At 37.9% G+C, this 24,946-nt stretch overlaps 1 protein-coding gene and 1 long non-coding RNA gene across 3 annotated transcripts in view; one reads left to right on the top strand and one right to left on the bottom strand.

The window, feature by feature from the left end:
- The window catches only part of LOC148717321 (uncharacterized), a 29,702-nt gene extending 11,053 nt beyond the window's left edge, over positions 1-18,649 (bottom strand). Inside the window, exon 1 of the long non-coding RNA XR_015994663.1 lies at positions 18,038-18,649. This is a non-coding gene — a long non-coding RNA (uncharacterized LOC148717321). The remainder of the gene's footprint in view (positions 1-18,037) is intronic.
- On the top strand, positions 16,308-24,828 carry LOC111336575 (salivary peroxidase/catechol oxidase). Of its 2 annotated transcripts, none has more exons than XM_022942697.2 (8): positions 16,308-16,434; positions 18,811-19,338; positions 20,174-20,952; positions 21,536-21,714; positions 21,790-22,103; positions 22,537-22,790; positions 23,858-24,194; positions 24,288-24,828. In XM_022942697.2, the coding sequence occupies exons 2-8, from the start codon at positions 18,872-18,874 to the stop codon at positions 24,367-24,369; spliced, it is 2,412 nt and encodes an 803-aa protein (XP_022798432.2). In that variant the 5' UTR covers positions 16,308-16,434; positions 18,811-18,871; the 3' UTR covers positions 24,370-24,828. The 2 variants fall into 2 exon arrangements, with proteins under 2 accessions (XP_022798432.2, XP_022798433.2); XM_022942698.2 differs by having other exon boundaries at positions 16,322-16,434; positions 18,867-19,338.
- The last annotated feature ends 118 nt before the right edge of the window (positions 24,829-24,946 follow it).

Raw genomic sequence — 24,946 nt, 5'->3', positions numbered from 1 at the left:
GTCGGCTGCTAACAAAATGGTTACAAACGCTGCGAAGACGAAATGTCTCCTTGTGACAGGGAAACGCATGCTATGCAAGCTTGACAACTGTTCACTGGAGCTCAAACCTGCTAACTCTGACATAGAACAGGTTGATCGTCAGAAACTATTGGGGGTTACCATTGACAAACACTTAAGCTTTAATGTACACGGCGTTGAGGAACTGTGCAAGAAGTTGTCCCAGAGAATAGCGGTTCTTAGAAAGATAAGGAGATTCATCCCTATTGAACAGCGCAGACTTTACTACAATGCTATGATCAAACAAGTAATGTTGTATGGGTCAACTATCTAGTCAAACTGCTCAACTGATAACTTAACGAGAAGCCTCAAGCTGCAAAAACGTGCTGCCAGAGTAATTTTGGGAGCTGACACAAGATCAAATAGCGTAAATCTTTTTAATAAATTAGGGTGGCTCCCATTTTATGATGAAGCTAAAATCATTAAGTGCTCACTAGTCCTTAAGCGCCTTCAAGGAAACTGCCCCAGCTACATGTATGACCTTCTTAAATGCAATGCAGATTTACACACACGCAGTGGGCGGTACAGTGCCTTAAACCTCGTCTGCCCCAGATATAATCGTGTATCTGAGGGAGGGAGAACTTTTAGCGTGTCCGCAACCAGGCTCTGGAACTCTCTGCCCATTCAGTTAACCTTAAGAAAGTAACATGTGTAATCTCATCTAGAAAGGCTATTTATAGACATTTTTTAGCTAAATACAATGACGTTGATCATTTTAGCGTAACTGAAACTTAATTTTATTCATACTTTTATGTTAATCCAACATTTCATAATCTTACTCTCGCTCGACCTATCCCAGCTGTATTCTTATTGTAATTATAGTTTGTAGAAATTCATTTTAAGGATATTTTTATAAGTGTAATATAGTTTTCACTATTGTTAGTCCTATTCATACATACACTAATACTTCCTTTCTTTACGACATGTATTTTGTTACTTAACTTTGTTTTACAAATTTAGTTTGAGGGCCACTAGTTACTCAGTTGAAGTACTGTCACGTGTTACCCTCGTTAAATAAAGTTGATTGATTGATTGATGGATTGATTTGATTGATCGCGGACAAATGTAAACTCTGTATCCAGGACGATCATTACCGATGGGGTCTTTAGAATATGGTCTTTTTTTATGGAAGCAATGAGTGGTTCAGAAATAGCAGTTTTTCAGCAATAAGAGTCAAACGCAAAAAGTTAAAACTTTCTCTCCGCAAGAAGTAACGAAAACGAGCTGCAAATAGCCGCAGGAAAAAAATTGATTCACGAGAAACGTTTTGGTTATTCAAGGAGCTAGTGCTTCGTGTTCTTGACTAGTAAGGGCGCCACATTAGTGAGAAGAGTTGAACGAGTGATTTTTAATGGCAGAGGATGCCTGGGATCGCTTTGGGGAGACTCTTAACTCTCTCCATGCCTAAGAATACCATAGAAAGCTGTTGTAGAGTTACTGTTTGACTCTGACCCTACCCTACTTTTCAGTATTCATAAAAATCCACACGAGTCTGGAAGAACCTTATTTAACAAATGGCAAACACCACAGCGTACACTATTGAGTTATGAAGGCACGCGGGAGGTTGCTAAGCACGAAAGAAGCGTAAGAGTCGCTCGAGGCGATAGCCGAGAGCGACTCTAGCTTCTTGAGTGCTTAGCAAACCTCCCAAGTGCATCCATAACTCAATAGTGTACGCTGTGGTGTTTACCATTTGTTTTATAACATAACATTTCCTGTTATTTAAAAAATATTACGTGACCAGTAAAAACTAGCCTGCGAACAGGCTCCCCGTTCGTGGGGATCGGGGACACAGACGTGGGGACACAGGAAGGGGAGCCTGCACGCAAGTCTCAGAATATCGAATGTCTGCGTCCAAAATTTGGACGCAAAGCGCTGGTTGGTTGATTTTAATTTTTCATGACGTAGTCTTAGTTTTCAGACAAAAAGAGAGACAAAAAATTAAAATGGCGGAAAGAAGGGATGCTGTTCTTCGAGAGGCTTGTGACCATTTATCAAATAATTTGAAGTTTACGTTACAATTGAAGCCCGAACAGCGTAATGCTGTGGACTATTTACTTAAGAAAGATGATGTGCTCGCGGTTCTTCCGGCAGGATACGGCAAAAGTCTTATTTTCCAACTCTTTGCTGTTGCTGTGTCGATTGAAGGGGAAGAGCGGCAAACTGTGTTGGTTATTTGTCCTTTGAAAAGCATCAATGAAGACCAAATTGCTGAGGCCGGAAGTGTGGGTATCCCGGCGGCTTCCACAGAGGATATCTCGGAAGACGAGTTACGTGTCGCAAAATTTCGGCTGAGTGCCGCAGAACTCGGTTCGGCTGAGACAGTTATGGAGAAACGATTCCTCGAAATTTTGAAAGATAACTGCTCTTCTCTTGACAGAAAATTGGCCCCAGTTGTGGTGGATGAGTCCCATACTGTTGAGATGTGGACTGGAAAAAGGTATTATGTTTCTAACGAATCCTGTTGGGTTTACTTCTAACTAAATTGTTACTCACTTGTTCAATGATTGTTCACAGGTCTGAGGAAAAACTCAGTGCAGATGTTGCTTTCCGTGAGGCGTTTGGGAAATTGTCGCAGATCAGATCCTTTTGTAAACGAGGAAAATCAAGTTCTATAGTCATTCACCGATAAGCATAAGTCTGTGTTGCCGTGCCTGTTATTTTTGGAGTCTTTCGATTGCATTACTTGATTTCCTGACCAAGGCGCTGTAGTCATTCTTTACTTTGATTACGTTTAATTTATTCGTTTTATCTTCTTAAGGGACGCCAATACTTGCAATCACCGGGACTGCAGATGAAAAAACTCAGTGTCATTATTAAACAGTTGCTGTTAAAATGCCTCCGTGAGACATGGCGCTTGCTCGCCGGGAACCTGTTCGTTTTTTTGTTTTCTGTTTTGGATTTTGACTTCCGGCGCGCGCTGACTGGTTGACATTTGACAGTTAACAAGATAAGTTCTCTGCGGGGTTCTTGTGGGAGGTAAACGCGATTTAGCAAGACGCGTACAGGCTCCCCTTCCCCTGTTTCGCGCCGTTGCGCTCCTCCAAGCCGGGAGCCTGTTCGCAGGCGAAGTAAAAACAAGCGCGCGCGGAAAAATAGTCTCTGCATTTGCTCACGTCAGCAGCGTACACCCATGGGCAAATGGAGGACGCTGAATTGACCAGTCAGATTGTGCGCTTTGCTTTGTTGATGTTATAATTAACTTTAGAAATTGTCCTAAGGTTACAGGAGAAATAATGTTAAGATCAACTTTTCTATTGCTCTCTCTCTCTCTCTCTCTCTCTCTCTCTCTCTCTCTCGTGGACAAATAAATAAAGTTCGCAGGCCTTGACAAAGTGTGGGAATCCCACAAAAAAACAATTGTCAAAGATTGTGGTATATCGATTTTTTTTCAAACACGTCTAAAACGTATTCTGGTTGAATATTTACAATCAAATTTAGTGTAAAATGTCATTACAGTACTTTCATACATGTAGACCACGCACTGTCAAGTTCACCGGCACCCTGTCATGACTTATTCCCAGACTTCCCATTTAAGACACGACTGAATGATCAAATAGCACATGCGCCCTGTTTAACCTCTTTCGTCCCAAGATCTCAACATTATTACTCCTTAAATGTCTGCCGTACATTTCTCATGGTGCTGACTCTGGGAATTTGTTAGTAAATCAAAAAATACACCCTTGTTGATATATTTCTCTATTCTGGTCACCTTTGTGCTTGAGGGAGTACTCGTGTTGTGAACAGAAACTACTTTTTGGTTATTCCAAGTAGTGATAGGGTTCATAAACCACGCCCAGAGAACTATAAGGAGTATCCTGTGCTGGTGTTTGTCGGACGTATTCCTGTCACGAGCCCTTTTTTCTTACCCTATATTGAATAACTCTTTTCTCTTCTTCCTAATAATACCTATTTCGTAACACACCAAAGGGAAACAAACCCACGACTGCTCTGGCAAGTAATTGTTCGTAACGCATCAAGCGTCATCCGTTGTCTACAACTGAACGCACACACCTCAGAGGAAATGTAGTTGATGGGTTTAACGGACCGAATAGCGCACAAGAATTCTACATTAGAATTTGTTTAATAAATACCTTAAACGACTGGTTTGGTTTGTTTGACGATAGCGGAAGAAGTGAAGGAAACAAAAAGTTTTCCAGACTAATACAGCCTCTGAAAAATGCTGATTTATATTTCACTGATTATCTTTCTTGAAGCCTTATCTTACATTCTCTTGAGAGTTGAGCGTCGAATTTTCTTCCACTTAATCTGCGTTTATCTTTAAATCTGAACTCGGAAAACTTGGAATTGACGTTCCTTTACATTTTGCGCAAACAACTAACGACCTGCAACACTCAAGTCTTTGTTAATTAGCAACGTAAGCATCCATAAACTTCTAAAAGTGTCATCATAAATAATTTTTTGATGCTCATTTCGTATTATCTTACAACTCTAAGACACGATTCCTATCCTAATCAACCAGACGATTTGACGAGGCGCTACCATATATCTGCGTTTTTTTTTTCTTTTAATCTCATGCACGCGTAAATTGATGTTACGTTTTGTGCAAACAACTAACGACCTGCAACACTCAACTCACTGCTATTCAGCAACGGAAAGAATCCATATTAAACTTCTAAAAGGTTCATCATAAATCATTTTTTGATGTTCATTTGGTATAAGCTTACAGGGCTTTCCTTCAAGCTCTTATGAAACGTCAGGTAATCGAATAGTTATGTGTAGAATCAGTTTACTTTAATGTTTTTCAAAATCATCTTTTTTTTGCGTAAGGTAATCATTTAACCAGATTTTTTTAGGATGCACTAGTTTCTATAGTTTTTTGATGTCGGTGAGTTTGTAATTTCCTCAAGCCCTTGTCCAATTTCTAGAGTATACCCAAAGTTCATCAAAGACTTCGTAAGGCAATCTACAATAAACCGTGGTTTAAATTAAGATGCTAAAAAAGTGTGGTGTCCTGGGTGATGCGGTTTATTTCGTATTCGACCATAATTTTCCTTAAAGGAAGTCCCTGGTTGTTTGCGAAAAACGCTTATGATAACTTCCGCGTTTATTTAATGAAAAACGAATGCTGCTGTCATTTTCTATGAGGGTTATCAAACTATTTTGACAGCTTGGTCAGGTAGTAATATTCTTGACTGCGCTGGTAGAAAACGAAACAGAAATTTATCGAAAGCTACACTGACAGAAGCTTAACAAAGCCTTGAACATAACGGGAAAAATCAACGAACAAAGAGTGTGGTGAGCCATAGCAGACTCTTCGGCTTACAAGGGTCTTTACAAAAACCAATCACCAGTTCTACAGTGCAATTGAAGTCTTGAGATTATCATTTAATTGTAAGTTCATCATTTGGAGTTATGAGAATAAGAGTGCAATTCTTTCCATTCTCTCGTCTTAACCTGGTAGGAGATTGACGCCAAATTGGGCAAGTCTACATCTAACGTCATATTGCTCGTTTAAGTAACATGATCAAAAAAATAGATCGTCTGCGACCATTACAATCAAAGAAAAAAGGAAAACCAGTCAAACTTCTCTTTAACAACGGTTAACAAATTCTACCATAATACTGCATCCGACTCGGCTAATGCGTAACTTTTGTAAATATTTTTGACGCACTGCCTTTCTTTTAATGCAGAAAAAGTAAATATTATTATTGTTTGACGTTTGTGTTTTTAAGAGTCAATAAATAAATAGCCATTGCTTTTGAAAATCAGTTATATTAATTGCGTTTAAAATTACCAAAATAAAGCGACACAAGGGCTCCTCAGAACAGCTGTTGGAGGGTACAAAATAAGGGCTTTTAAGCCACAAAAGTTAGAGCTATTTGGTAGTTTCATTGCGAAGAATCAAACCGTCTTAAAGGTAAGAGCGCACTTTGTGAGTCCGTTATTAATACTAAAAATTAAACCAATATTTTGAACATTTTAATCAACTTTTAAGTCAGTGAAACGCTTCGTCTTTGAGCGTCAAAACAGACCAGAAACATTTTCGAATACGTTCCTGTTGAGGTCAGATTAAGCCGAATATTTTGTTCCTTTTCTGTCGGGAAGAGTTCACTGTCTTAATATGAAAACCGGACCACGATCACTTGATTTGTTAGCCCCTTTAAGGATACTAGTGAGGATCAGAAGGCTAAAATAAAAATTTAAACACATCAATAAACGCCTACGCTACGTTTAAACAAAAAAGATTTAATCTCAAAAATCGCTTTCTTCAATCCAACGTGCAGTTATGGTGCTACAGCGCTAACTTGTTAGTCCCGCTTTTCGTAGCGACTTACGAGCTCTTTCGTCTGATCTGCAGCATGCGTTGAGTACTACTCGCTATGTGAAAGGTCTTCGACACCGATGATCGATCAGAGCACAGACACACGTTATATAAAAAAGAATTCGGTTTTAAAAAGATACTGACTTTAACCTAACAACTTACGAGTTCGAACTGAAGATTCTAGGATTTATCTTTTTTTAAGGCAAAAACCTGATCTCCACGTTATTTGCCATTTTTTTCTCTGATTGCCTTTCTTCAAACCTTATCTTACCTTCTCTTGAGAGTTGACCATCGAGTTTTGTTTCACCTAACCAAGTCTTACCACTGTATTTATTTCTAAACTGACGCTCTGAACGCGGGAAGTTGGAGTTGACGTTAAAAAGAAAACGAAACAAAAAACCAACAAGTTTCTTGTTAGATGAAAACCACGAGCAAAACTCAGACTCAACTAAACCAATGCCATGTAATAATGTAACTATAGTATTTATGCCTCCAAATAGAAGTTACTAAATACCTTTAGGAATTCAGACTGCCAAAGTAGTCTTGGAAGAGAAAACTGTTAAGCTCTGCAAGTGGCATTAAGCTGTGTATAATTAAAAAGACTGATTAAAAATACCACATTAAAAGCCAAATGCATATGGTCCCTGAGATTTCCTTATGGGGTATGAAATAAAAAGTTTTATACCAGAAAGGTTGAAGTTGTTTGGAAGTTTCATTGTGAAGATTTAGACTGTTTGAATGTAAGAATAGCTCAATGAGTTAGTTTTCAATACCAATATTTAGATGAATATTTCATACACTTGTTTATTAGCCTTTTAAGTCTGTAAGCGTCAAAGAGTTTGTAAACCTGTAAGCCTTTAAGCATTGTTCTCTACGCGTCAAAACAGACCGGCAGAAATCTCTGAGGGTTTTGGAATGGGTTCCTTACGAAGCATATTTTGTTCCTTACGTTTTACGCAAACAGCCAACGACCTGTAACACTCAAATCACTACAAATTAGACGAGAGGCCACCATGTATCTGCGTTTTTTTGTTTTCTTTTAATCTCATGAATGCATAAATTGATGTTTACGTTTTGTGCAAACAACTAACAACCTGAAATACTCAAATCTCTGCTATTTAGCAACGGAAAGCATCCATAAACTTCTAAAAGGTTCATCATAAATCATTTTTTGATGTTCATCTGGTATTAGCTTACAGGGCTTTCCTTCAAGCTCTTATGGAACGTCAGGTAATCGAATAGTTGTGCGTTGAATCGGTTTACCTTGAAGCTTTTCAAAATCATCTTTTTTGTGTAAGGCAATCATTCAATCAGATTAATTTTTTAGGAGGCGCTCGTTTCTATAGTTTTTGATGCTGGAGAATTTGTAATTTCCTCAAACGCTTGTCCAATTTAATTTCTAGAGTATACCTAAGTTCATCTAAGACTTCGTAAGGCAATCTTTCAATAAACCGTGGTTTACATTTATAATAAAGTGTAGTGTCCTGGGTGATGCGGTTTACTTCGTATTTGACCACAAATTTTTTTTAAAGGAAGTCCCTGGCTGTTTGCGCAAAACGCTTCTGATAACTTCCGCGTTTATTTATTGAAAAACGAATGTTGCTGTCATTTTCTATGGGGGTTATCAGACTAATTTTGACAGCTTCGTCAGATATTAATATTCTTGACTGCACTGGTAGAAAATGAAGAAGAAATTTATCGACTACTACACTGACAAAAGCTTAAAAAAGCCTTCTTGTCAAGCCATAGATAGCCATGGTGAAGCTTTTTCGTGTGTTTGACGATAGCGGAAAAGGTAAAACGAAAACAGCTTTGCTTTCTGTTCCACACAAAGGGTGTGGCACAACAGACTCTTCAGCTTACAAGTGTCTTTACAAAGTTCAATCACGTATTTCTGCTTTGCCACACGAAATCATTAGTCCATCGATCGTATCTATGACCCTATTCTACAATGCAATAAAAGTCTTGAAATTGTCATTTAACTGTTAGTTCATCATTTAAGTCTCTCCATTCTCTTGCCTCATCCTGGAAGGAGATTTAGATCATTTTCGACCATTACAATCAATGAAAAAAAGAAAACCAATTTTAAAATTCTTTTTAACAACGCTTAACAAATTCTACCATGGTAAGACATTTTTGACGAACTACCTTTTTTTTAAATGCAGAAAAAGCAATTATTATTATTATTATTATTATTGATTTTTTTTGTGTGTGCGTGTTTGCGAGTCGATAAATAAATAACCATTGTTTTAGAAAATCAATTATACTAATTGCGTTTAAAATTACTAAAATAACGAGACACAAAGGCTCCTTGGAATTCCTGTTGGAGAGTATAAAATAAGGGCTTTTAAGCCAGAAAAGTTAGAGCTGTTTGGTAGTTTTATTGCGAAGAATCAAACCGTCTTAAAGGTAAGAGTGAACTTTGTAAGTTAGTTATTAATAATAAACTTTTAAGTCAGTGAAACACTCCGTCTTTGAGCGTGAAAGCAGACCAGAAACATTTTCGAATAAGTTCCTGTTAAGGTCAGATTAAGCCGAATATTTTGTTCCTTTTCTATCGAGAAGAGTCCAATGTCTTCAGATGAAAACCGGACCACAATCACTCGATTTTGTTAGCCCTTTTGAGGATACCACAGGCGGCCCAAGCTCTTTTTGAGAACCACACAAGGAACACAATTTGCATACCAATTTATAAGGATTTGTAAGGGATTTTCTTCAAGATAGCCATAGAGATAGTTAAAAGTGAAAATATTAAACAAAAATGGCTTACCTTATTACATACGTGTGTTGCTTGCTCCTGGTGTCGTTATTTTACCGATTTCACTTGATTTAATCTGTTTTTTTTTTAATCCTGGTTTTCTTTTTTCTTCTCTTTAAGAAGAGAAAACCAGGATTTTAAAAAAAAAACATCTTGAACATCTTTAAGAAGAAAAAACCAGGATTAAAAAAAAAAAACCAGATTAAATCAAGTGAAATCGGAAAAATAACGACACCAGGAGCAAGCAACACACGTATGGAATAAGGTAAGCCATTTTTGTTTAATATTTTCACTTTTAACTATCTCTATGGCTATCTTATAGAAAATCCCATACAAATCCTTATAAATCGATATGCAAATTGTGTTCCTTGTGTGGTTCTCAAAGAGAGCTTGGGCCGCCTGTGTGGTTCTCAAAGAGAGCTTGGGCCGCCTGTGAGGATACTAGTGACGATCGTAAGGCTAAAATGAAAATTTAAACATATCGATAAATGCATAGACGCTACGTTTAAACAAAAAGTATTTTATTCTTAAAAAATTGCTTTCTTCCGTCGATGGTGCAGTTATGGTGCCATAGCGCTAACTTGTTAGTTCAGCTTTTCGTAGCGACTTACGAGCTCGTCTCATCTACAGCCTGTTATGATGCATTGAATACTTCTCGCTATGTGAAAGGCCTTCACCGATGATCGATCAGAGCACAGACACACGTTATATAAAAAGGAATTCGGATTTAAAAAGATACTGACTTTAACCTAACAATTTACGAGTTCGAACTGAAGATTCCAGGATATGTCTTTTTTTTAATGCAAAAACCTGATCACTTTATTTGCTATTTTTTTCTTTGATTGCCTTTCTTCAAACCTTACTTTACATTCTCTTGAGGGTTGAGCGTCAAATTTTCTTTCACTTAACCTGCGTTTATCTTTAAATCTGAACGCGGAAAATTGGAATTGACGTTCATTAAAAAAAAAAAAAAAAACCACTAAAAGACAAACAAACAAGTGAAGTCCTTGTTGGAAGGAAACCACGAATCAAACTCGAACAACTAAATCACCGCTACTTGATGATATAACCGCAGTAACTATCCCGCGAGGACAGAACTTTATAAAAGTATTTATGGACTTCGGATTGCATAGGTAATCTAGGTGGAGAAAACTGTTAGCTGTGCAAGTGACATAACCTTTGCATAATTATGCACATTGTTTGATTAGAAATACTACAATCAAAGCCACAATGGCCTTTTAGAGTTCCTTCTTGGGGTTATCAAATAGGACATTTTAAGCCAGCAAAGTTGAATGCAAAAGTATACCATGTGAGTTAGACATTAATATCAATTTTTACATGAACAATTATTGGCATTTAAGTCTGTAGGTGTTAAAGAGTCTTTAAATTTTTAAGTCTGTAAGAATTGCTGTCTAAGCGTCAACAGACCGGAAATGATTTCGAGAACCGGTTTCGCAACGGGTTCCTCACAAGATGAGATTAAACTACATTTTATTCCAATTATTTTCGTAGGAATTTGTCTTTTACATGAAAGCCTGATCGTAATCACTGGATCAATTAGCCCTTTTAAGGATAATAGTATGATGGCAGCATTCAGATGAACCTTGATTGAACCGTCAATGAGAACAAAACATTAAATGGATGACTGCCATTGAGTTTAAACGAGCAAAATTGAATTCGCTCACGTTTCTTTAAGATGGTGCCACAATGCTCACTTGTTATTGTCGCTTTTCATAGCGACTTAAAAGGTCTTTTGTCTGGTCTACAGCCTGTACTGTTGTCAAATCAATTTTCATTGGGGTTCAATCACCGGTCCAGACGGTCGCCAAAATAAGGTAACGCACTCAATTCAAGGAACACTGACCCACAGCCATTGTTAAAACCAAATTGAGACGGCAAACGAGGTTTACTATGACATGACAAACACGGAAAAATTAAGTCGGTGAGCGCACGATAATAAATTTGTTTCATGAAATAACCCCTTGTTTGACGATAGCAAAAGAAGTAATACTGCAAGCAAACAAAAGGTTTTTCAGACCAAAACAGCCACTTTGTGAAAACGCTGATCGCCACGTGATTTACCAGTATTTCTCTGCTTTACTTTTCTTAACCCTTGTTTTGCTTTCTGTTGAGAGTTGCTCATTCATATCTGGTTCACTTTTTCTAACATTTCCACCGCTTTTAATTTTTTATCTCGTATAAACGCGGAAAATAGTTTTGACCTTTAAAAAAAACAGCGAGTTCCTTGTTGGAAGACATCCATGTACTCAAACAACTAGTGATCGAATTAATTATTCATCAGAATTTGTTCAAAACGATAGCGGACGCTTTAGAAAGAAAAAAAAAAGGTTTCCAGAATTAATTGCCTCTCACAAAAATCCGATCTCGGCAAGGATTTGTCAATATCGTCAACTTCCCATGAGAGTTGAGCATTGATACTTCGTATTTCTAAACCTTACAATATCGCTTTGTTTATTTTTAAACTCGTGAATGCGGAATTTAGTTTAAGACGTTTAAGCTCGATTTGATAATGATAATAATGATGATGATAAAAAAAAAACCAGCGAATTTCTTGCTGGAAGACACGCACCTAGTAAACTCAAACAACTATTAAATCAAATCTCCGTAATGAAGCAAGTGCACTTTTAGGAGCCTAAAATACATTTAAGTCAACACATTTTGGGACTTTAGCATTAGATTTCTATAGTACTTTTAAATGCAAAAACTATTAAGCAATGCAAGTAAATATAGACCAAGCATAATTATTTTAATTGCAACCTTTTTGACGAGCTACCCTTTCTAAAAATAAAAACAAATCATATATTTTCCCGATGTGATGAAATTGATCGATTAAAAACCGTTGTCTGGGACAAACAATTATTTCAACTGCATTCAAAAATACCAAAACAAAAGACACAATGAATTGATAAAGTTCCTGTTTGGGGGTATAAATAAGAAGTTTTAAGACTAAAGTTTGAGCTGCGTGGTATTCCCAATGCGAAGAATCAAACTGGCTTAAAGGTAAGAATGAACTATGTCAGTTAGTCATCAATACCAATTTATGTCCTTGCATTAATATTTTGTGTAGGTCTTTTTTTTATGAACATCTAAGTTTATAAGTATCTAAAGGTCTCAAAAACTTTTTGGTGTGTGACCATTATAAGCTTAACGAAATAAGCTTATTTTTTGGAGTATTTCTGTGCAAAAATTTTTTAATTTCCTCAAATCTTTAATTTTCTATGCCCAGTCAAAATACGGAAAATCGGCCGCCATCTTGCCCCACGACCGAGTTTAAAGAGGAATGGCTCTAGTGGGTAATGTGACGTCAAATCGAGAACACGAAAGTCTGCATTTCACACATTTTCACTTGTTTGGGAAGGTTGTAGTCGATAATTGTCCGAAAATATGCCGACTAAGTGTGTTGTAGAAGGATGTAGCAACGTGCGAAATTTGCAAGAGGGTATCGCGTTTCCTACATTCTTCAAACAACACACCTAGTCGGCATATTTCGGACAATATCGACGACAATCTTCCCAAACAAGTGAAAATGTGTGAGATGCAGACTTTCGTGTTCTCGATTTGACGTCACATTACCCGCTAGAGCCATTCTTCTTTAAACTCGGTCGTGGGGCAAGATGGCGGCCGATTTTCCGTATTTTGACTGGGCATAGAAAATTGAAGATTTGAGCAAATAAAAAAATTTTTGCGCAGAAATACTCAAAAAAATGAGCTTACTTCGTTAAGCGAAAAAAATCTTTTGGGTGTAGGTGCACTTTAAACAAAAATGGCTTACCTTATTTCATACGTGTGTTGCTTGCTCCTGGTGTCGTTATTTTACCGATTTCACTTGATTTAATCTGTCTTTTTTTAATACTGGTTTTCTCTTTTCTTCTCTTTAAGAAGAGAAAACCAGGATTAAAAAAAAACATCTTAAACATCTTTAAGAAGAAAAAACCAGGATTTAAAAAAAAAAACAGATTAAATCAAGTGAAATCGGTAAAATAACGACACCAGGAGCAAGCAACACACGTATGGAATAAGGTAAGCCAGTTTTATTTAATATTTTCACTTTTAACTATCTCTATGGCTATACATATGATGCACGATCCTCGCAGTAGATAGCGCTATTTAAGCAATAGCGAAAATCAGACCTGAAAAAAATCAGGCCTGTACGGGATTCGAACCACTGACCTCTGCGATACTAGTGCAGCGCTTTACCAATTGAGCTAACAAGCCAACTGGGAGCAGGCCGTTAAGTTGATTCGTAATAAACCCGTGAAAGTGGTAAATCAGATACAATGAAAAAATATATGAAGTTCATATAATTTGAACTGCGGTATTAGATACATATGATGCACGATCCTCGCAGTAGATACAACTTAACGAATCAACTTAACGGCCTGCTCCCAGTTGGCTTGTTAGCTCAATTGGTAGAGCGCTGCACTAGTATCGCAGAGGTCAGTGGTTCGAATCCCGTACAGGCCTGATTTTTTTCAGGTCTGATTTTCGCTATTGCTTAAATAGCGCTATCCACTGCGAGGATCGTGCATCATATGTATCTAATACCGCAGTTCAAAATGTATGAACTTCATATATTTTTTCATTGTATCTCTATGGCTATCTTGTAAAAAATCCCATACAAATCCTTATAAATCGATATGCAAATTGTGTTCCTTGTGTGGTTCTCAAAGAGAGCTTGGGTCGCCTGTGTGGTTCTCAAAGAGAGCTTGGGCCGCCTGTGAGGATACTAGTGACGATCGGAAGGCTAAAATGAAAATTGAAACATATCGATAAATGCATAGACGCTACGTTTAAACAAAAAGTATTTTATTCTTAAAAAATTGCTTTCTTCCGTCGATGGTGCAGTTATGGTGCCATAGCGCTAACTTGTTAGTCCAGCTTTTCGTAGCGACTTACGAGCTCGTCTCATCTACAGCCTGTTATGATGCATTGAATACTTCTCGCTATGTGAAAGGCCTTCACCGATGATCGATCAGAGCACAGACACGCGTTATATAAAAAATAATTCGGTTTTAACAAGATACTGACTTTAACCTAACAATTTACGAGTTCGAACTGAAGATTCAAGGATATGTCTTTTTTTAAATGCAAAAACCTGATCACTTTATTAGCTATTTTTTTCTTTGATTGCCTTTCTTCAAACCTTACATTACATTCTCTTGAGGGTTGAGCTTCAAATTTTCTTTCACTTAACCTGCGTTTATCTTTAAATCTGAACGCGGAAAATTGGAATTGACGTTCACTAAAAAAAAAAAAAAAACACTAAAAGACAAACAAACAAGTGAAGTCCTTGTTGGAAGGAAACCACGAATCAAACTCGAACAACTAAATCACCGCTACTTGATGATATAACCGCAGTAACTATCCCGCGAGGACAGAACTCTATAAAAGTATTTATGGACTTCGGATTGCATAGGTAATCTAGGTAGAGAAAACTGTTAGCTGTGCAAGTGACATAACCTTTGCATAATTATGCACATTGTTTGATTAGAAATACTACAATCAAAGCCACAATGGCCTTTTAGAGTTCCTTCTTGGGGTTATCAAATAGGACATTTTAAGCCAGCAAAGTTGAATGCAAAAGTATACCATGTGAGTTAGACATTAATATCAATTTTTACATGAACAATTATTGGCATTTAAGTCTGTAGGTGTTAAAGAGTCTTTAAACCTTTAAGTCTGTAAGAATTGCTGTCTAAGCGTCAACAGACCGGAAATGATTTCGAGAACCGGTTTCGCAATGGGTTCCTCACAAGATGAGATTAAACTACATTTTATTCCAATTATTTTCGTAGGAATTTGTCTTTTACATGAAAGCCTGATCGTAATCACTGGATCAATTAGCCCTTTTAAGGATATTAGTATGATGGCAGCGTTCAGATAAACCTTGATTGAACCGTCAATGAGAAAAAAACATTAAATGGATGACTGCCATTGAGTTTAAACGAGCAAAATTGAATTCGCTCACGTTTCTTTAAGATGGTGCCACAATGCTCACTTGTTATTGTCGCTTTTCATAGCGACTTAAAAGTCTTTTGTCTGGTCTACAGCCTGTACTGTTGTCAAATCAATTTTCATTGGGGTTCAATCACCGGTCCAGACAGTCGCCAAAATAAGGTAACACACTCAATTCAAGGAACACTCACGCACAGCCATTGTTAAAACCAAATTGAGACGGCAAACGAGGTTTACAATGACATGACAAACACGGAAAAATTAAGTCGGTGAGCGCACGATAATAAATTTTGTTTCATGAAATAACCCCTTGTTTGACGATAATACTGAGAAGCAAACAAAAGAAGAAGCAAACAAAAGAAGAAGTAATACTGCAAGCAAACAAAAGGTTTTTCAGACCAAAACAGCCACTTTGTGAAAACGCTGATCGCCACTGATTTACTTTTCTTAAACCTTGTTTTGCTTTCTCTTGAGAGTTGCTCATTCATATCTGATTCATTTTTCCTAACATTTCCACCGGTTTTAATTTTTTATCTCGTATAAACGCGGAAAATAGTTTTGACCTTTAAAAAAACAGCGAGGTCCTTGTTGGGACACATCCATGTACTCAAACAACTAGTGATCGAATTAATTATTCATCAAAATTTGTTCAAGACGATAGTGGACGCTTTAGAAAAAAAAAAGGGGTTTCCAGAATTAACTGCCTCTCACAAAATCCCGATCTCGGCAAGGATTTGTCAATACCGTCAACTTCCCCTGAGAGTTGAGCATTGATAATTTGTATTTCTAAATCTTACAATATCGCTGTGTTTATTTTTAAACTCGTGAATGCGGAATTTAGTTTAAGACGTTTAAGCTCGATTTGATAATGATAATAATGATGATGATAAAAAAAACCAGCGAATTCCTTGCTGGAAGACACGCACCTAGTAAACTCAAACAACTATTAAATCAAATCTCCGTAATGAAGTAAGTGCACTTTTAGGAGCCTAAAATACATTTAAGTCCACACATTTTGGGACTTAAGCATTAGATTTCTATAGTACTTTTAAATGCAAAAACTATTAAGCAATGCAAGTAAATGTAGACCAAGCATAATTATTTTAATTGCAACCTTTTTGACGAGCTACCCTTGCTGAAAATAAATACAAATCATGTATTTTCCCGGTGTGATGAAATTGATCGATTAAAAACCGTTGTCTGGGACAAACAATTATTTCAACTGCGTTCAAAAATACCATAACAAAAGACACAATGACCTTATAAAGTTCCTGTTTGGGAGTATAAATAAGAAGTTTTAAGACCAAAGTTTGAGCTGTGTGGTATTCCCAATGCGAAGGATCAAAGTGGCTTAAAGGTAAGAATGAACTATGTCAATTAGTTATCAATACCAATGCATGTCCTTGCATTAATATTTTGTGTACGTCCTTTTTTTTATGAACATCTAAGTTTATAAGTATCTAAAGGTCTCTAAAACTTTTTGGTGTGTGACCATTATTCTCGCGTCAGAACAGATTGCCAAAGAAATTCTCGAATTGCTTCGGAATAGGTTCCAGACAATATCAGATTTTGCAATATTCTGATGCTTTCCATTTGAAAAGAATCGCTTGATTTCAAATCAAAGAGCTGATCAAAATCACTGGATTAATTAGCCCTTTGAAGGATATTGGTGATGATCACAGTGTTCAAATGAGCGGTAAATACAGACGCAGCAATAAATATCTAGACCATTAATTCTACATAAATAAGATTAAATTGGCTTTCTTCAATCATTATGCAATGGTACCACGGTGTGAGCTTTTTATTTTCAACTTTTACAACGACTTAGAAGGTCTTTTGTCTGATCGACAGCCTGCTACAAAGTGAATTGAAAACTGCACTCTCAACAAAAAGTTTTTGCCGATAATCAATCAGAGCACCGACATTCTAGTATGAAAAAGAAAAAGGCTTTAAAAACATGCTACGCTAAACCAAATATTCTTCGTCGTTTGTTTCTTAGTTTGTTTTTTTGGCTTAATTTCACGGTGCAGAAGAAATGCATTTTATTTTCTCATAATACGGCTCAGTCAGAGTTCAAGGCATTCGCCAAAATTGTGATACACCTCGCGGAACCTCAAGGAACACTCACCCACAGTTATTGCTCAAACTGGTTCAAATCAAATTGTTGACGTCAAATATGGTTTACACGCGGGCTAAAGAGACCAATTAGCGAGCGAGAATTCGTCAAGAGTTAGCTGCTACCGTTGGTTTGTGTGATGATAGGGAAGTCAGACCAAAGCTTTGATTTTTATGGTATTTCGCTGATTACCTTCTTACGACTTCAGATTCAGTTGTCTTTGCTACAGTATTTCGATTTAATTTACCTTATACATTAGGGCTGCGGTTATTTTCAAACCCATCATGAACGCGGAAATAGGATTGACCTTTCAAATAAATAATCTGCGAATTCCTTGTAGGAGGACACCCACGCACTAAATTTCAACAGCTATATCTCTGTGACATAATGATGTGACGGATTTATTTATGCCTCAAGAATAAATTTTGAGAAACATTTTTTATGGACTTCGGATTGCCAAAGTAACCTTGGAAGTGAACACGAACGGTTTGACTATGCTAGGATCATTAAGCCATGTATTACAACTATGTGAAAAGACAGAAATCATCTAAGATTTTTAAAAGTTAAAACCAAACTCGTGCTTGCAAAACATTTTACATTTGCGTTTTACATTTTATATTTACAGACAGCTCTCTCATGCGAATATATTTTCGTTATCAACTTGAAACCGTTCAAACGTTTGATAAGCGGTTTACTGATGGCAATTTATTGGGATGCAAAATTTCTTTTCGACTCTCTAAGTTACAGGAGAGTTTAGACCTTAACTCCTAACCCTGCAGCAATTACTATTCAACAACAATCCTGTTAGCTAAGCGAAAGGATTCAACAACAAAGCAAAGCTTACCTCAATCGGAGAGCGCCGCCTTTAACACCTCTGCAAGAGCCCCATAAAACCTTCCTTTCACAATAAATTGAATCGGGACATATCATCGTCGATGGTTTGTCTTCAGAAATAATGAAAACTCTCTCTACGTTCGCTGTCACTGGCCATAATTAAATTCAACAACAAGTTCGAATCCATGACGGACGTCGGAGCATGTGAAGGCGTCTTTGGCATTTGTTGATCAAACATTCTTCGATAATTTCTTGAAACACTGTTATTCTGATGAAGATTTTCCGTCGTAGTTTTTGGGAATTTGTTCTAAATAAACGTGTCAGTCAGCTTTAGGAGTTGCTATAATTTCGGACTGTCACGTCTTAATGCGCATGACTTAAATGAAGTTGCATGCGCCAGTGGCCCTCGATCTATAAAAAAGTCGAATTTAGTGGTTTCTTTGTGCAAACTATTCACCTCGATTTAAAGAATAAGTTTTAATCAGTTTTATGTCGCTCTGACGCAGAAACCATCTAGCCTTGCACTAACGAGAATCACGGCAAGTCAGTAGGGGCTGCATTTTGAGGTTGCTTATCCAGATATTAGATTTAGTTTTCAAAGAGTCAGGTCCATCATTTTCACAGAATCAAGTTTATTTTTTAACAATCAAGGCATAATTCGCGGGATCACACATGACATACCACCTAAAACCAAGGGGAATAAAAACAATTTACAAAGAGAATGGTGTTGTCAACATTATTAGCAATAACATCACTAATAAATTGATTGACCTTTACAATTAGGTTCTTGGTTGCACTGACTTGACGGTCTCAAGTTAATGTTTTCATCCCTTCATTAGACAACATGGCAGAACGTTTACTCAGTGCTCTACTGCTTATCTTGGTTCTGGGATCGGAGCAGGGATCCTCTTCTGTTCTAAATAACCAAGACCGATTTGAAGGAGACACCCACACTACCGCAGACTTGGTGGATGACCTTGCCGAAATGAATGACCTGGACATGGAACAGGTGCAAGAAAGCGAGCCGACCGATGTTTGCAAACAAATAAAAGCTGAATTCAAAGCCGTGGCGAACAAATCCATGGCTGAAGCCAAAAGCGAAAAACCTGATAGCTTACTAAAACAGAGAAAGGCAGAATATACATTTTGTCCGACAAAAAACTTTCAGATACTACAACATGGTAAAAAATCAGAGGCGGACGACTCGAAAGTGCTTAGGGCTTTACAGGACGAAGCTTGTGTCATTAGTGCCATTCGAGACATTTGTGAGAAAAAAAATGTTTTGCACCTTTTAAAAATAACTGCAAGTGGGTAAGTGTTTCCAGCACGAGAACACAAAGAGGCGTTAACGGCCAGCCCTAAGGCTAAGTTTTGATACTTGAGGTTACTCCAAACTTTTGCGCTCCAATTTTGGACGAAAAAGAAACTTTTTTTTCGCATTGAATCGAAGTTAATTACTAAAATTTACACTTTCAGAAAGATTAAGTTAAACCCTCGCGGGTGCCTTCACGAAAAAAAAACCTCGTGCACGCTCTGCTTTTTAAGAAATCACCCCAAACTATTTTGCATTGAAAAGGTTATTTGCAGGAAATAGTACTGAGTGGAGTCCATTTCGGTCTGAGTTCGAAGAGGCTATTTGCCGCCGATGGTCGCTAGGGAGTTCCCGCTTAACGGAGGTTATGACACCTTCAAAGCTAGACATAGTTTGACGCTACTCTGGTTTAAGGATTTAATGAATGTAACCACTAACTAGGGAATTGCAATTCATGGACCCTTGAAAGTTATCAAGTAAACTTTTTCTTTTATGAAAACACATTTTTCTCAATTACTCACGCCCGTTTTAAGATTTCGGATTAACCTTAATTCCTTAACTTTTCGTTAAAAGTAAATCTGAAATATTTATCTCGAAAAGATATTTTACTCTGAAACTTACGCTCACCCTTTCTTTTCATCGTACATTGTTAAGCCAATACTGAATAATTCAATTCAAGCCACGGTACTTCAGTCTTGCTAATACCTCAGTTGTCCTTTACAGTTACTAGTGCGTTTCTTATTTCAGTAATCGCATTCCAAAGTTCTTGTGGTGTTTGAATTTCAAGTGGTACTCTGCCACTAAATAATTCATATTTGGTTTTTTGTTTTTCAGGGAGGAGAGAATAACCATATGCAGGAGAAAGGTTCTTCAGTGTTTAGAACCGCGACAATTAGGGCACGCGGAATGTCGACATCAGTCTAAGGAGGAGGCCCGTTTTAGAACAATTAATGGAACTTGCAATAATGTGCGTCAACCCTTATTTGGAGCAGCCCATACTCCATTCAGACGAGTACAACCAGCTGATTATGCAAATCAGGTCTCGACACCTCGTGAGGCACTAAATGGAAGCAAGTTACCCAACGCGAGAAACGTGAGTCGTTTCGTCCTTGCCTTCAATGCAGACCGCCAAAACCCTGATTCTCCAACGCTGACACACTTGGCCATGAATTGGGGTCAGTTCCTGGACCATGACGTAACGCTGGCGGAAGAACAAAAAATTAACTGTGAAGCCCCAAACTCCACTAACCCAGAGTGTTTCAACATTGAGGTTCCGTCCGATGATTACGTCTTCCGGAAGAGGGGTGTTTCATTCTTCAAGGTGATTCGAGATGCTCCCCATGAATTTAAAACAGAGTGTTCACCAGGACCAAGAGAGCACACCAATACGATAACAGCTTTCATCGACGCGTCCAACGTTTACGGCTCTGACGATGAGGAGGCTGAACACCTTCGAGCCCCCGATGGGAGAATGAGAATTATGAAACCTCTATACGGCTGCCCTTTGGGGGATCTTTTACCAGCAGAAACAGATACTGAGGTGCCGTGCGTATCAAGAGATCCTAACAGACCTTGTTTCGATGCCGGAGACGAAAGAGTGAACGAGAATCAAGGTGAGGTCACCTCTCACTCTTGATCAAGACAAAAAGACTAGACTGTGGTCTATCGATCTTTTGCAACTACGCCCATAGCGTATTCAGACCAAATATTTGTTATAAAACTGTAAAATTTGTTACTGCTACATAATTATGTAGATAACACATCGTCAACTTGACACCCTGTCAACGCTTGTGCACAGACATCCCTATTAAGACATGACTGGAAAGATCAAATTGCACATGCGCCCTGATTAACCCTTTTATTCCCAAGATCTCAACACTATTACTCTTTAAATGTTTACGATACACTTCTCACGGTGATAGTTCTGGGAGTTTGTCAGTAAAAATCAAATGATACACCCATGTTGATATAATTCTTTCTTCTTGTCACCTTTTTGCTTTACGAAGTACACATGTTGCGGGGAGAAACTACTTTTTGGTAATTCCAAGTGGTGAAGGGGTTCTAAAACCATGCCCTGAGAAATGTGGGAAGGATCCTACGCGGGCGTTTGTCGGCATAAGTCCTTCTATCTTACCCTTTATCAAATAACTCTCTTGCATCTTCCTCCTAATGATATATATTTTATGGATACAACAGGTCTCATGTCAGTTCATACTCTGTTCGTCCGGGAACACAACCGAATAGCAGAATTTTTTGGTAAAAACACAGATTGGGAAGCAGAGCAGATTTACCAGGAGACAAGGAGAATCGTTGGGGCGGAATTACAATTCATTACATACAACGAAGATCTGCCATTGCTTCTTAGCCCCAAAACGGTAGGTAACAGTTTCTAAATCTCTCTCTTTTTTTTTTCTTAGTTTCAAACTGACTTTTTTTTCTTCATTTTGTAGATCAGAGAAAATAATCTCTCTCTGCTGAAAGGAAGAAGGTATTTCAAAGGTTACAACCCCGATGTCAATGCCCAGATGTCCCAAGCCTTCTCTGCAGCTGCTTACCGATTTGGCCATAGTTTGGTTCAAGAGGAATTTTTACGTTTTACTCAAGACGGCTTTGAACACAAATGCAGCAGTGATTCTAAGTCAGAGTATCCTTCCATCCCCGTACTGGACTTTGGTAATCCAACCTACCTTTATGACAAGTGTAGTGGTGGTGTCGATTCCATCTTTAGAGGCTTAGTGAAGAGTCCCGCAGCCAAAGTTGATGGGTGAGTGAGAGATAAAAGTTATGTAGAAGATAGTTTTACATATCTCTTGTTTAGAAAAAGCGAGCCAATGGATACGAAGGAGATAGAGTGGGAGAGCAGTTATTAGGTGAAAGAGGGTCGGCGGTTTTGGGAAATAAACAAGACAGTTAATTAAACGTCAAAATCGAGTGAAAAATCATTTTACCCAAATATATCTGATTTAAACTTTTTCCCTCGAGAAAGACAAAATCCTTGCTAGAATATTCGTTAAAAAAAGATCTTCCCCGATCAGGTTTGTTTCAGGGAAGAGTTAAAACGAAAAAGCGACTAATACCGCAATTAAAAATATCCGATCTCTATAGATCCCCACATATGGGTAGGATTACCAGTAACTCAATACAAGATAATGATTTTCATACGATTGATCCTTCGGTTGACCTTATTCTCACTCTAGGCTCTTTTCCAAGTCTGTACAAGAAAATCTGTTTCGAGGCCCCGGTGACTTGTCTGACCTCATAGCCATCAACATCCAAAGAGGACGCGAACGCGGTGTGCCTTCATACACGACATATCGAAACGAGTTTTGTAAAATTACACCAAAAGTAGGCAAGTTCGAAGATCTGGAAAATGCTGGCATTGGCAAAAAAGATATAAATAATTTGAGGTCCCAGTACCAGTCTGTCCAGGACATCGATCTTTTTGTTGGAGGTATGTCTGCACAGGCGCAATGCCGCTACACACTGATTTTCGATTGAGTGCGTGAAACCAAGTGCAAAGTAATCACAACAGCCAATCAGAGCTCAAGGAATTATCATAAGGAGCCAATCAGAACTCAGAGAATTATCATAAGGAGTCAATCAGAACTCACATAAGGGAGTGGGGGAGAGGGAGAAAGCAAGAAAACTGACTAAAGTGAATGAAAACGCAAGTGATCGAGTCACATTTGGATTAAGTTATTTATCTCGTCAGTTAAGAGGGCGACGCAACTTTTCCTGACCGGCCACAAAGAAAATCGAAAAATAATGCAATCCTGTTCTACTATATAGAGTGCATTTCGATGGAATGTTGTAAAACCAAAACCAAAACAATCGCACCTGCCAATGAGAAAAAAGGCGCATATCACAAGGAGCCAATAAGAACTCTAAGTAGGTGATCAAACTGACTGGAGCGCGGGAAACGCTACTTACCAAGAGATTGGATCAATAAAAGAGCAAAGAAAATACAAACCAAAGCAATCTCGAATTAATGTCGACGTTCAAATAAAGCTTTTCAGTAACTTTGTAGTACTGTTTTCGGTATCAACTGTCTGGAGACAAATCTTTTACTTTCTTGGTGCCAAAATGCTGCAATATTTTTTTGAGGAATGTTGTAATGATGGCCTGTTAATACCCAGATAAGCGCAGATAAACTCAACGGTTTCTTTAATCTACACCTGGCGAGCACGCCATGTTACAGTACCATGATTCTTAGCGCACAGATAACTCTATATAACAGTAACGAAATGTCTAAACACTACAAATGTGAACCAGCTACAAGCTCTTTGTCTCCTTTTGCGGGATCAAAGCGAGTGATCCCGAACTTTGCCTATTCGTGTAGCCAATCATAACATCGGATTCGCTTTATTATACCCATTGGAGGACACAGCCATATAAACCACGGTCGGCACTAAAACTTATCGTTCAGCTAACACAGCTAAAACAATTAAGCACAAGAGGAGGGGGGTGGGGGCTTAATTTAGCGTTTATAGTGATTGTTATTATTATGATTCCTCACAGGAATGATGGAACGTGCAGATCCGGAGGGGGGTGTATTGGGGAAAACCTTTCAATGTCTAATAGCCGAGCAGTTCAAACGCCTACGAGAGGGTGATCGCTTCTGGCATGAAAATGCGCCCAACAAAACACTAAACACTACAAAAACAGCTTTCACGCAATGCCAACTGCAAGAAATAAGAAGAGTAACATTGGCCAAGATAATCTGCGACAATGCTGAGAACATCCCTTCTATTCCCAGGAGGGTATTGCAACAGTCAAAGATATTCGTCGAATGTTATAAGCTGCCCAAAATGGACCTGAATGTGTTTAAACCAGGTTTCAGATGTCGGCGGAGAAGGTATGTTTACAGCTATCACTGGTTTCAAAAAAATTTATCTAAATTACGTCTCATCTATAATAAACTGTTTTTAACTATTTTATTTCCCGAAAGAGCCAAGAGTGACGCCCCAGAGGATGAAACTGACGAAATTGACACTCAAGAGGATGAAATTGACGAAGAATTTACTGAATAATCCATCTACGAAAATGGAATAATTCATTGGCTTCTTGGCTCCGATTCGAGGATTTGTACTTTGTTAGAAAACAGTTTAGGTTAAGTCTACTAGTATATAATTTTTAAATTTATTTGCGCAGGAAGTAGAGAGTGGTTTGAGGAAAACTGATTAAAATTCTTGCAATGCAATAGGATAATGTGCACGGATAAGCCTGTCTGCGAAACTTAACACTTCTTTGTAATTGACTATGCTGTTTTCAAACTCACAGGGGATGGTGCCCTTATTTTTACCAGTCTTAGCCTAAAAGATTTTGCCATTGGTAGATCTGAGAGGCATTAAGCTGTTGTTATTGTTGCTGTTGTTCGTAGTTTTTATGTAGAGAGGTTTCATTACACAAAACTATTTAGGTCAATCATTTTGGAAGCTCGCCGTATTTCTATTTAGATATCAATACAAAAAACTTCACTGAGGCATCAATCAGTGTCACGTTATTGACTATGAACATCTAAATGCACAGCTGATCACTTTTCAAGTAGACGCCCCTGAGTCTAAATTCACCAGCTTTATGACCCAGCTCTCTTAGTGGCTTAACCAC

Source organism: Stylophora pistillata, chromosome 13 (genome assembly GCF_964205215.1).
Source record: "Stylophora pistillata chromosome 13, jaStyPist1.2, whole genome shotgun sequence".
Lineage (NCBI taxonomy): Eukaryota > Metazoa > Cnidaria > Anthozoa > Scleractinia > Pocilloporidae > Stylophora > Stylophora pistillata.
Note: the sequence above shows the minus strand (reverse complement) of the source record. Positions and strands in the feature narration are given on the sequence as shown.

Excerpts from the sequence above, each read along its gene's own strand:
- LOC111336575 (XM_022942697.2), top strand. The coding sequence starts at position 18,872 with ATGGCAGAACGTTTACTCAGTGCTCTACTGCTTATCTTGGTTCTGGGA. Across the intron at positions 19,339-20,173 it reads TTAAAAATAACTGCAAGTGG|GGAGGAGAGAATAACCATAT; the intron begins GTAAGTGTTTCC and ends TTTGTTTTTCAG. Across the intron at positions 22,104-22,536 it reads CCCGCAGCCAAAGTTGATGG|GCTCTTTTCCAAGTCTGTAC; the intron begins GTGAGTGAGAGA and ends TTCTCACTCTAG.